Below are 13232 nucleotides of genomic sequence, written 5' to 3' on the forward strand. Positions count from 1 at the left end.
ACTTGACTCTTTGGTGACCAAGCTTCAGTGGGGCAGCTGTACGTAAATGCAATTAACTAAAATTATAATGGACCTGTTATGGATCTGTATGCCATACCTGGTGCCAGTTAGTTGATATATTTATATCAGTTTATCTTTTGCATATTCACTTGTTTTTATTATGATTATGATTATTATTATTATTTATTATTATTATTTAGTATGGGGATAAGATAGGCTATAGGTAATAACTAAGATTATGGTCATCAATAGAAATGTTTTGTATCATATGTTGCAGAGAAATTTTACAGAATGGTTATTTTTGTCTACAGCTGTGGAACAAGTTCTAAGAAGAATATAAGCACCTTGACAAGATCTGAATAGAATTTGAAGCTTGTGAATATGGATGCAGTTGAAAGTGTGGCACCAGGAGAGGAGAGCCAGATAATGGAAGACCAAAGCATTTCAGTGAAAAAAGAGGAGGAGGAAACGGAGAGGATGAAGTCCCCTAAGCCAGCCAGACAGCGGAAGAAACGACTTATTAATCAGTTGAAAGAACAGATGGAATTCTACTTCAGTGCAGCCAACATCAGCAAAAATCGCACCATGGCACGATTTTATGAGAATGGTCCTTATATCAGTTTGGAGACCTTTTGTAATAAATTCAACAAGATTAGGGCCATGACAGATGATACAAACTTACTCAGAAAAGCTGTTGAAAAGTCAACACTTCTAGAACTTTCAGAGGATGGTCGTATGGTTAAGAGAAAAGAGGAAGTGGTAAAAAAAGCTAATGAAACAGAGTGCACAATTTATGTTGAGAATATTCCTGCTCATGTGGATCATGATTGGGTTCGGCAGATATTTTCACAGTATGGTGTTATTGATTACATTTCTTTACCTCGTTATAAACATTCTTGTAGACCAAAAGGATTCGCTTTTGTCGAGTTCCAGACTCCGGAGATGGCAGATCTGGCACTGGAGTCATTTGGTGCGGAGAAGTGTAGGATACCATCAGACATTGACCCAGCCCAACTTCAGAGTATCAAAAATTTTGATCAAAATTCTGAGCAGGTAAACAAAGAGGAAAAAACAGTTCCAGATAAATCTAGTGACGGAAACGAAACTGCACCGGGAGATGAGATGGAAGAAGTTAATAATGACATGGATGACAATACAAGCGTTAAGAGGAAGAGGACAGACTCAGGAGGAGAATGTGACACTGAGACGAATGTTTCAAAAAAAATAAAGCCTGGGGAAGGAAACCTTAGTGATGGGAGTAAGGAGAGTGGGGCGATTTCAGCTGGCGAAGAGCAAGGAGCCAATGAGAAGAAGAGTAAGAAAAAGAAGCGTAAGCGAAGCAAGAAAGTGAAAGGTGATGAAATAGAAAGTATTTACCTGAAAGTAATGTCTAAAAGGGAATGGAAGACATTGAGAAATAAATATCTAAATATGCAAAGAGAAAATATGAGAAATCTAAAACAGAAAGTAAGAGAAATCAGAGATCAGAGACAATCTATATATAGCAACTGCAGATATAAAAATCCAGATATGTCATTAGGAACAGACTTTTCAGGACATTATCAAAAGCATAATCATGATGATACAGCTGATGATACAGTAGATGGACAAGAGAAAAAAAATAAAAGTACTAAACCTAACTTCATTCCAAATGCTATTATTAAGATAAGTTTTGAGGAGCCTCCTCAGGACCCCAAGAAGTTACGAGAAACCATACGTAAAGGAGGTGGTGAGGGTGTGGCATATGTAGATGCTAGTGTCATGGAAAGAAATGTCTTTGTGAGGTTCCTTTCAGAGGAAGCTGCAGCGGCATATAAAAAATCTGGATGTTGGAGTCGAATGGAGATTCTTTCGGGCGCAGAGGAGGAGGAGTATTGGAACAACATCAACATTTGCTGGTCTCAAAATAGAGGAAAAAGGAAAAAGCAGACTGGGGATGGAACTACTGGCATTTCAAACCAGGAAAGAGGGAGAGAAAAGTTACTTCTGAAAGCATTCCGAGAGTCTCAAAACCCAAAGCCATCTCAGCATATTGTGTTTGAAGATTGATGTTATAGGTATTGCCAGAGCATAACTGTGTCTCATTATTAGATCAGAGATAATAGGTCATGTAGTTTAGATGGAATTCAGTGTTTTTTTTTTATGACTGCTAATAACGGGATGATTTTTTTTTTTTTTTCTTCCTTTCTTTCTCAGGAAAGATTTTAACATTAGGTTGGAAATTAGACTCAAATAAGGTTGAAATATTTTTGATTGTGAGGTTTCTTGTATGTTACCACATATGCCATAAAAGAAATAAGCAATAAATCTGTAATAATTTTTTCTTTTTTTTCTTTTTTTTATCCCTTCACAAGGCTGGTACAAATTTGAACCATATTGCATCACTTGAAAGAGAGACAGAGAGAGAAAATAAAATACAAAAAAATATATAAATATTTAGGTGAAATGCAGGAAAAATATTGAATCTATCTGCAGACTGCAAATATGAAGACAAAATGTTATTCCATATCATAATACACTTCTTTTAGTACAAAATTGTTAAATATAAGTACTACCTACATGTTCTTTAAAGACATGGGGACATGAATTAGATAGCATCATCATCATAAAGTTTTTCTAAAGTCAACATTGAAAGAAGCAGCCTAGCAACACTTACACTTGTCAGTGCCTGTTTTTCCTTTTGAAATGAACGGAGAATATGATGAACCGTTAATTTTCTACTTTATTATTATTGTAAATATAATTATTACTAATTCTTGTTTTATACTACTGTTGTAACTACTTTTTTTGTGATGAGTATGATTATAAATATGATTACCTCAATAATAATATTGACAATTATTATTATTATAAAAAGATTCTATTTTGGAGTTTCATAAATAGTCAAATTTTGTGCAGGGAAGGAAGGGAATGCTGACCTGGTAGCCATACTGGGAGGGAAAGGTGAAGGGACCTAAGAGATGGAGCTGCTGATATGATTAAGGAGCTTGATTATGCAAGGTATTGCTTAAGTAAATGTATATGGAATGGAAAATAAGAATTATAGAATGTTTGACAGCACTTCACACTTCTGATACAAAGTCAAAAAAGACAGGAAAATATGATACACATTCTACAGCACTGGGCCTTAACTTTAAAAAGTTAAGAACCAGTCAAGCTGCTACATACCCCTTAGCCAGATATATTTACATAAATGCAACTTTGCATGCGATGTGTATAATGTACTTAATTTATTAAGATTTGATTGATTCATACATATATGGGATACACAAAGAATAAAACTTCAAATTAAACAATAAAAAAAAATTCTTGTGGATCCTCCTGAAACCCCTCTATGGACCCTCTAGGGGTTCATGGATCCCAGGTTAAGAACCCCTGTTCTATATGCTTTGTGCACGGAACAAATATTGGGTGACTGAAGTGGTGCTCATGGCACATACTGAATCATGCAAAACTTAAGACAGTAACCAGATATGGGACTTATATTTGTTATATCAGTGCTGAACAATTTTTGCATTATTATTGGAAAGAATCAAGTTGGATGTGAATCTGTTAATAAAAACTAGTACTGGTATGATTTGCTCAGTGTCTTGCATTGATTACAACAAAAACTGCTACACTTTCTATTGCTTTTATAGAAAATGGTATGAATGGGAATGAATATCTTCACACCACAAGAGATGTATTTGAGCTGTTTCAATTATATCTTTGCCATGCGTTTTTGATGAAGATATAGTCAAAAAAGTATCTCTTGTGCTTTGAAGATATTAATTTTTATACTTACCTATTTCTACATTTGTCACAATGAAGACTCTTATTACTACCTCCCTAATAAGGCTGTAATTCAGGTAAAACACTGGCAAGGTCTCCACACCAGTGACAAAACACAGTGGGAACATTAAGTTTGACAAGTTGGGTAACAAGTTGTTAAGTCGTAGAGGAACATCGTAGTAGACATGATGGTTGACATGTTATCCATCCTGGAGTGGACGAGGTGATGTCGTCAGAGACCCAACCAACGAACAGACCAACATGGTGTGGACAGTTTCACCAAGTCGACTCTTATTGCCGGCATGTCTCTCAACATTGTAACAGAAAAGTCCCTATACATATCAGGAGAGTTGTACCTGAATGCCTCTTATTGTGTCCCCCCACTATGTTTCCAATTTGTCTCCAAGCAACATGTCACTGGTGTGGATGCACCCTTAGTACTACAAACCCATTTTGACACCTAAGTGGCGACACACTAATACAAACTCTACATGCTCTGTGTATGCACTTTAGGGGGCATCATCATCATCAGGTTCTGCTTTGCTAAAAGAATATCACAGTGTATCAACATCAAAGGATTGTTAACTTTTGCCAGCATTGAAGAACTGGGATATATTATACTCCATTAATACTATTCTATGAACAACAAAAATTAAATCAACTTAACAGCTTAGATGTTTTTGTAGATATAGGATACAAACACATGAATTGGGTTTATATCTGTTGAATTATGATTGACACTTACTATTAACTCACTGGAGATCATTCATCTTTTTCTGTAAGTCTAGTTTCAAAGGTAATTACTAAACACTGATTTTATGCTCATACCTGCAAAGAAAATATCTTAGTCTTTTATAAAGAATATGAAAAGTTTAGTATCTTTTAGTTGCATATGAAATTTATTGCACTTCTATAAAACAAGAATTCTTTGTTATTTCCGGGGATTTAATTTCTTTTGTTTCTTTAAATATTATGTATACAATATTTAGTGTTTTTTCACATTTGCAGTTCCTGGTGCATGGCCTGACTGAGAAATGTTGGGACAAGTGCATGGACCGGCCGTCCACAAGACTCGAGTCACGCACTGAGAGCTGCATTACCAATTGCGTGGAGAGGTTCATCGATTCAAATAACTTTGTTGCAAATCGTCTTCAGAAAGTCGCAACTTCATCAGGGATGTAAAAGCAAATAATGGACTAGTCTAGTGGTAAAGCTGGTGACTAATGCCCTTGAAAAATAGAAATAGTGAATCATCCTGCTTCAGTAAGACATTTGTAAGTGTAGGACGTAGTTGGACATTTCATAAAATATAATTCATAGAAAGAAGGAAAAAAATCATAAGCCACCATGTTTTCAAGGATCAGATCGTTTTTGAGTCGGCACAAAAGGAAATTTATCATAGGGGGAGCCATTGTTGGAGGTGTAGCCCTTCTAAGCAGATATGCGGAGTATAAGCTTCTGCAATGGCATGAACAGCAAACAAGAACAATGCTGGAAAAACAAAAGAAGCATCATCACTATGAAAATACCCAGAGAACAGCAAATGCAACAGTTATGAGCTTGGCAGGTAGCATGAGAGAAGTTGTTTGTAGAGAACTAGATACAGATGCACTCCTACAAGCAGTCCGTGATCAGCCAGAACATAAACTTGCCATTTGGGAGCAGCTGAAAATAGTTGGGTTTAGTCGTGCAATAAGTGTGGTATACATATCAAGCTTAGTAGCTTCTGCTATACGTGTACAGCTAATGTTACTTGGAGGTTATACATATGGAGACTTGATACAGTCAGGCCATGCAGGGATACCAATTTCACAAGGTCTTCAGCAAAAATATCTTGCAGCAGTCCATTATTTGGTGGAAGAAGGTGTCCCTAGACTTGCGCACCATGTAACTAGAGCTGTGACTCGTATAGTCACAGGGTTGCCTTTGACTCGCTCCCTCACACTTAGCCAGTTAGAAGCCATATACCAAGAGGTTAGGTTAAGTCTAGCAGGGGAAAGTGGATCATCAGAGTCAGCTCCAGCGGGAACATCATGCAAGCTTGACCAGTGGAGCAAATATGTCCTGAAACCCCCAGTTGCCCCAGAAGAAGATGGTGAAGAAAGGGTCCTTTACAATATGCTAATAGAAACCAGTGATGTTATAGATAGTGAAGATTTCAACACAGTTGTGGACACACTAATACAACATGGTTTCAACCACATTCTTGATCGTGTGGCAGATTTCTACCCTATGTCAAAGTCAGACTTACCAAATATTGGTTCTGAGAACTGGGTTGACAACATCAGTAGAGATTCACCCACAGGTGTTGCTTCAAATGAGGAAAGGAATGATGCCTGTAGAAATTTTGTAGCACAAAATATTTCAATTCTCAATGACTCGGTTCTTCCTGTGGCTAAGTTGGTGCCAGTTTTTTCTGGTTTAATTCATGCAGCTCTCTCCCCTGCTCCTGGACAACTTCTTCAGAAGATTCTTATTGACAGCAAATTAGACACACTTGGAGCAAATGTTTATGAAGCATTTGCAGTGCCTTTAGGACAAGGCAGAGAAGAAAGGTAGTATTTACACAACTAAAATTTTATTTTTTTTCTACTGTTTAGAAGGTATTTTTCAGTGCTATTCCAGTGAAACAAAATAGGTCTTTAACAGTTGGAAAGTAAAAATACTATAAGCAATTTATTCTATATTAAGTTGCTGTATAAAAGATGTTGAAACTAATTAAAGACATTGTTTGAGAACATTTTTAGTATGCTATAAAATAAGCTTTTATAATGGTGGTCATTTATTTCATCAAGTATAAAATGTAAATATAGGTGTGCATTGAAATATAAACATGGTTAATAAAATACACCTTCACAGATTTACTTTGGTTTTATTTTATTCACACTACCTATAATTCAAAGGATGTAACTTGATTTTTGACAATTTCAAATACACATATATACCAGATTCTTGATTTGTGCATTCAGTTTCCGTGTGTCAGTGCAAGTATGTTTGTAAGTCATTTTTCACCAAGAACATATTTGCTTTCTTTGGCCTTTGTAACTACTGGTATCTAGATTATTAATCAAGATACATGCAGACATAGCAGTTGTATATTGTGATCAATATAGTAACTTGCTAAACTGATGTGCTTAAGGAGGTAATAATACAAGTTAATCTATATTTGGATTATTTTGCTTTTGCTTTTAATCCTTTAATGTATGTAAACATACTGTAGTAGACGCAAACCTCTTAGAACGGCAAGTCCTATTGGCTGCAGAATTTATTAGGACATCTGACAGTGAAGAACGTTGCTTATCTTGAAATCATTGCAAGAAGCAATGGGTATGGCCTAATAAATAAATTGTAAGTAATCATAGTAATCTTGTGAATATTTAATTCAACAATCCTTTACTTGAACACATAGGGGATCACCATTGCCCATTGTTGACCTAAGGAATATCTTGATGTAAAGCCTACAGATTGGAATTGAAGTGCTATATATTCTTTATCTCGCATGCAGAAAAAGTTATATAATTGGGTTAATTACTGTAAGGAGTACACACTGCATAGATAAAAAAAAAAAAGAACATGTGATGATAGGTGGTGGATATATTTCTTGTTTAAGAAAAGAACGGTCACACCAGAAATTATCCTAACAGTGAGAATTACGGCCTGTCTACACGAGCAGCATCCCCCCTATCCATGCCAGTTTTGGGGGGAGGGGGCTTAGGAGACGGAAATTAAGGCCAATATTGGGATTTCCCCTACCTTAGGACTCAGTCCTCGGCTCAACCAATTTTGCACCAGTTTTGCAAGGTCTCTCCCTTTCCTTATTCTGATCTCCAAACCCTTCTGTCCACTTCTTAAGAGATGAGAGCTGAGTTGAAAGGATAAAAGTCTAGCTTTGGGCAATCCTGAACAGCCTCAGGTGGCCATGGACACAATATTCCTTTTAGTTGTCTAGCCCTTACCCCTCTTGGGGACCCTGAGGGGAGGACCATTTCTCATCCCCACATATCCAAAGGCTTACCATGCTCAATGATTTTGTACCCTTATTAGGGGCATTGAGGCTTGCCCCTTTATAAGCTAGCCCACTGACGAACTTCCCGGTTATCCGACCCCTAGCCCACCTTTGATCACATATCTCGAACACTGCCACTACTACCCCCTCCTCGACACCTGCTGTCAGCTCAGTTCATTCAAGGCACCAAACCAGGTCATTACCCAATTATCAGAAAACCGTCCTTCCTCTTCCAACATCCTCCACTCCATCTCATACATGTTCTTCGTTTCACCTTCCCTATGGTTAATGGTTATTGTTCATCTATCCACAGCTTACTCGGCATCACCACCTCTTCCTCCCGATACCTACACCTCGCTCTACCCATCGCATCAGACAATCCAAAGTTCCACCCCGTCATCTGCCGCATCCTCTCCTACAACTCCCTCTTCCTTTACTCTTCAAGAGGACTATCCTCTTTTCTCCCTCTCACAAGACGACCTTCATTTCTCAGACCTCCACAATCTCCCTTTCAGAAACTCTGACATTTAAAAATAGTTGATGACCCAAGAAATCATGCTTATCCCTCAAGCACCCTCTCATTCCCTTTACACTCAAAAGTGACCGACATCTATCCATCCTCCTCTTCATGTTCCCCTTCCACTCTTAATACGAAGTAACAATGGAATGAACTCGTCAAAGTTTAAATAATAGCCAGTCTAATTTGTCTTTCGGGCAATGTTTACCACTGTTTATTAATTTTCTACACAACTTGAACACCCTTCCAGTTTAAATGTTGCCGTTTAGCTCAAAAGTACTCAAAAACAGTCACGGAACGAGACGAGGAAAGGGTGAAGTATAGTTGATAGAATTATTAAATAATCATCATATAGACATAATAAAATATTTCATATGAATTACAATTATAGATTAAGAATATACAATCCTTTGATTAGTCTGAGATATTATTTGGTAACATTTCATTCACTTCTTCCAGTAATGCATATGCCTCCTTGTGAGATCCATGTTCTTTCTCCAAGAGCTCCATGATCTTTCTAAGGCACTTTGCTTGAAGCTTGCCTACCACGTCTACAAACACATTTATCTCCCCAACAAAGCTTTCGTAATTCCTAGATTTTATAGTGGTCGATTTCCGCACAAGATTAAGTTGCATAAGGTGTTGCTCGCGCTTCACAACTGCAACAAGGCGCTGAAGACTGAAACTCGCTTCGACGAATTCTTCCGTCACTATAAGGAAATTATCAGCTTCTGGGGCCAAGTCTACGTTGTTTATTGGGACAGTTTGGACGGGGCCGTTTTCGCTGTGCACTGGGTTGCCGGCGTCGTCAACCTGCAGTTTCCGCTTGTGGGTGTCATCGCTCTCTAGGGAGCGCAAGTCTTCATCTGCCGTCTCCATGAAAACGCCAGTCGTCTCGACTTTAAGAGTCTTCTCTCCCGAGTCGAGGCCGATGTTGTTGGCAGAATTATCAACAACAGTTGCAGGGGAGTCATTCAAGTCTTTCGGGGGTATCGAGTTCCCTTCCACATCAACTAGCATGTTTGTAGCTACGGAGGTTTTCTTGTGCTCGCCAACCTTTTTCATAGTTAGAAGCTTACCTTTGTCGTCAGCCAACAGGTAATCTTCCTCATCAACAACGTTTACTTCAGACGATGATCGTCGAACTCTAGCAGTGTTAGTGCCATCCACAGCAAGCCGGACCTCGCCTGCCATCGTGACCACCACCTCTTCGTCATCGAGCAATGTTACAGGCGTTCCTTCTAAGTTTGTGAGAGTTACCGTGTTGCCCTCGCCATTGACAAGGACATTTACTGCAACTTTCTGTGCTTTCTTCCTTTCGGTCATTAACCTCAATTTTTTTCCATTCAAGTCTGTCAGGATGCTACCGGAAGTATCCACTAACACTTCACTGCCATCGTCCATATCCACTACCATGGCTCTGTTGGTATTTTTCACTAGTTGAACATCTCCATCTCTCACGGCTACGTCGTTACCCTGTCCATTAACAACGGTAATAGGAGAACCTTTCACACTCAATAACTGAACAGTGTTGTTGGTTCCATCTACAATAACGTTGGTTACTTGTGTTGAAACAATTTCTCTTGTGGGGACAAACAGAAGAGCATTTCCTTCACTATCGACAATGATGTTCCCATTTTCATCGGCAAGCCGTTTTCCTTCATCAGTTTCAACAATGAAAGCTGTTGCAGACTCCGTTACCATCATGATTTCTCCAGCCACAGTCTTCACGCTATTACCCTTTCCATCATCCAGTGTTACTGGAATCCCGTGGACGTCAGTTAGAGTCACTGTATTGTCATGAGAATCCATGATCCCGTGGCTTTCACTGGGTAAATAGGGTCTCCGCCTAGATGAATGTTCAGGTACAAGGGTGACCGGTGAACCATTTTCATCGACCACTAGTTCTCCTGTAGCTTTCTTTAGAACCATCATCGCGTTCTCAAATAGAACGGTAACTTTGAAATCCTCTATTATCATATTTTTATTTCCAGGTTTAACGGAAACTACATTATCACTATCGTCGATAACTGTGACTGGAGAGCCATTTGTGCTCAACAAGTTTACGGTGTTGCCATCTCCATCCACCAAGACGTTTGTGGAAATCTCACTGTACTGTCGCGTGTTCACGGATGTGGCCTTCAGCAGCATTCCATCTTCATCTGCTAAGGCCTCGCCATTCTGCAAGAGAAGTTCTTCCCCTGAGGAGCTCTTCATAACAGAAACCGTTTCCTGAGATACCTCCAAATCCGAGACTCCTCCATTAAGCGCGAGTTCATTTCCATTAGAATCACAAACATGTACAGGTGTACCGTCACTCGCTACTAAATTAACTGGCTTGTGCTTTCCATCGGCAATACTGTAGACTGCTGGCAATGGCTGTGTGTTTCTTGCCGGCTTAACAGTTAAGGGTGAACCCATTTCATCCAGCAGAATTCTGTTATTTTCATCCCGGACTGCAGGTCTACCTTCAACAAACTCTACTGTAGCCAGTGAGGATTCCCCGATATTTAAAATATGATCACCGGCCACAACATCAATTTTGTTGCCTGATATATCTACTATATCTAAGTCGACATGGGAGGCATTGACTAATGTCACCGTTATATCGTTTCCATCAACGATAGCATTCGCCGACGACAGCGATCTTCGTCGTCGAACATACAAGGAATTTTCTTCCGCAGAAGCCTCATAGGAGGTTTCAGCAGTTTTCGATACTGTTAAGACGCCGCTGCCGTCTTTTACCTTTGAAAGGTTTCCAGCACTATCAACTGTGAGATGGTCTATTTTATTTTTATGGTCCGTAACTGTCACTGGTAAAACATGCACGCCAGGCGTTTCTGTAGCAGCGACTTCTGGAACATCGGCCACAAAGGACACTCCATCAGCGTTTTGGACGTGCAGTGGGCCGTCTCCGTCCACGAGTGTCACCGGGTTGCCATCGCTCTTCACCAGAACCCTAATGGGGTCCTTCTCTGGGTCGCTCGACGGTGGATGATGCGAATGCACTTCTAGATACGGAACAGTAGTAGGGGTGACAACTCCCAAGACATCACCCTCACTTGGGTCATGCCCTGCTATCACTTTCAAGCCACTGTCATTTAGAATTATGGTGGGACCCCTTTCCCTCTGCACCAATATCAGTGGCTTATCTTCGTTTACAATAACATTGCCATACCTGTTTTTTATAATGCTTACGGCGTCAACAGGTGATAATATGACGTTGCTAGATACTCTCTCACTTTCAGCTACAATTGCTCTCTTCCTTTTCTTAGAGGTTACGCTATCCGACTCTGACAAATAGGTTAGATTTTGAATGTTTACTGTCGCAACGATTGTCACAGCATCTCCTTCCACCAGTGTCACGGGATTGCCACCGCCATCAACAACGACACTAACAGGGTTTCCTCCCTCCGTCAAGATGACACTGGAGACCTTGGCTGCCCCGAGGTCATCGCTGTCGCTTTGGTCCGGAAACGACCTTCGGTACCGTTTGACGGCGGTTTTGCAGATGTTGGTGTCCAGGCATGCATCGTAGCAGCATTTATCAGGCGAGGTGCAAACCCGGTCGTTGCTACACACCTATAATAGATGGAAAACTAGTTGAGACACTAAGGAATAAAATATGCAACCTATAATTGCTCGTGGAAGAAACAGAATTAAGCATCTAATAAAGGAAATGAGAATAACTTAGTTATAACATTAACAGAACAAAAACCGCCTGGAAGCAAGAAAGGAATTTTAAAAACCATTGTTTCATTTGCCAAATTGACCTCACGGTACCTACGGCCACCTGCTGTCTTCACAATCAAAAGGCAGAGCAGAGGGCGTGAAAGGCACAGAAAAAAAACATCAGATATTTAAAAGCTGATGACGGGAAACGAACCGACGCGTGAAACATTCAAAACTTTCTTTTTTTATGCTAAAGAAATGTGATACCCACCAACGGCACCACGTAGTGTCCCGCCCGTGGGCAGAAAGACCGAACTGGTGGGCATTCGTTGACACTCAGGGTTTCTAGCAAAAAGAACAATGATTATAAATACACTCGGCTTTCATAAAAAGGTAAAATAATAATAATACTGTTCAGCTTTCATGAGATATTTTGGCACAATATACACAATTCAATATCACAGCAACACAAAATAAAAACATATCATCCATTATGAATTTTGAATCTAGTTATATTCCTTTCCTAAACGTATAAATATAAACAAGGAGTCCAGTGAACCTACTTTCTACAATGGGGCGATATTCACTGTTCCTCGAATCCTCTCCATCCTCTCTCTCCTCTTCCAGGAACACTCTAGCCATCCTGCAGCAGTAGGGCCTCACTTCGGGGCCGTAGAGGGACTCGCAGTAATGAATGCACGAGTACCTGGAATCCACACACAATTACAAAAATCTTTATACACATTAAATCTTCTCTGATCCAATATACGTCGTTTATGGGGTTAGAGCGTCTTTTATTTATTATTATTTTTTTTTTTCAAAACCCATACGAGTCAAGAGAAATGGGCTGTAAAGGAATCCAGCAAATTCCACCCCAAATTAAAACAACTAAGAAATGATAGTGAAAAGTTCATTATATTAACCGAGTCTAGATTTTTACTTACTCGTAGGCTGGGAGTGGCGTGCCCCTGGCTACGAAGACCGCTGCCGCCGCTAGCATTAACTGCAAAGTGTTTTCAAATTGATATTCATTATCAGTAGTCACATACTACTTCTGTATCCCACAATCTGCAAGCATGCAACACCTGATTGCCTGACATATCTTGTTCGGCTGAAAAGCAATTCCATAGAAGATGCTGTATAAATAATAAACATTACACACACACAGACACACATATACATGTTTAATATATATATATATATATATATATATATATATATATATATATATACATATATATATATACACATATACACACACACAAC

General features: G+C 39.2%; 3 protein-coding genes across 3 annotated transcripts in view; 2 read left to right on the forward strand and 1 right to left on the reverse strand.

Annotated features, from left to right (window-relative positions):
• Larp7 (La related protein 7) overlaps window positions 1–2321 on the forward strand; it is a 3856-nt gene extending 1535 nt beyond the window's left edge. The window contains exon 1 of the mRNA XM_027357645.2: window positions 1–2321. This exon is cut by the window's left edge and continues 1535 nt beyond it. Coding sequence (XP_027213446.2) covers window positions 382–2049 — 1668 coding nt within the window. The 5' untranslated portion in view covers window positions 1–381 and the 3' untranslated portion in view covers window positions 2050–2321.
• A 2455-nt stretch (window positions 2322–4776) lies between these two features.
• LOC113806493 (uncharacterized) lies at window positions 4777–12969 on the reverse strand (the record flags this gene model as incomplete). Its single annotated transcript, XM_070119766.1, is given in 4 exon segments — window positions 4777–11876; window positions 12238–12311; window positions 12530–12672; window positions 12911–12969. Coding segments are annotated over 4 exon segments (3444 nt in total), but the record flags the coding sequence as incomplete, so codon positions are not given.
• On the forward strand, window positions 5119–6632 carry Pex3 (peroxin 3). The gene has a single exon (XM_027357646.2). It carries the CDS (start codon window positions 5119–5121, stop codon window positions 6328–6330), a length of 1212 nt encoding a protein of 403 aa, XP_027213447.1. The 3' UTR covers window positions 6331–6632.
• Window positions 12970–13232: the final 263 nt, after the last annotated feature.

The sequence above is a fragment of the Penaeus vannamei genome, unplaced genomic scaffold, assembly GCF_042767895.1.
Source record: "Penaeus vannamei isolate JL-2024 unplaced genomic scaffold, ASM4276789v1 unanchor624, whole genome shotgun sequence".
NCBI lineage: Eukaryota > Metazoa > Arthropoda > Malacostraca > Decapoda > Penaeidae > Penaeus > Penaeus vannamei.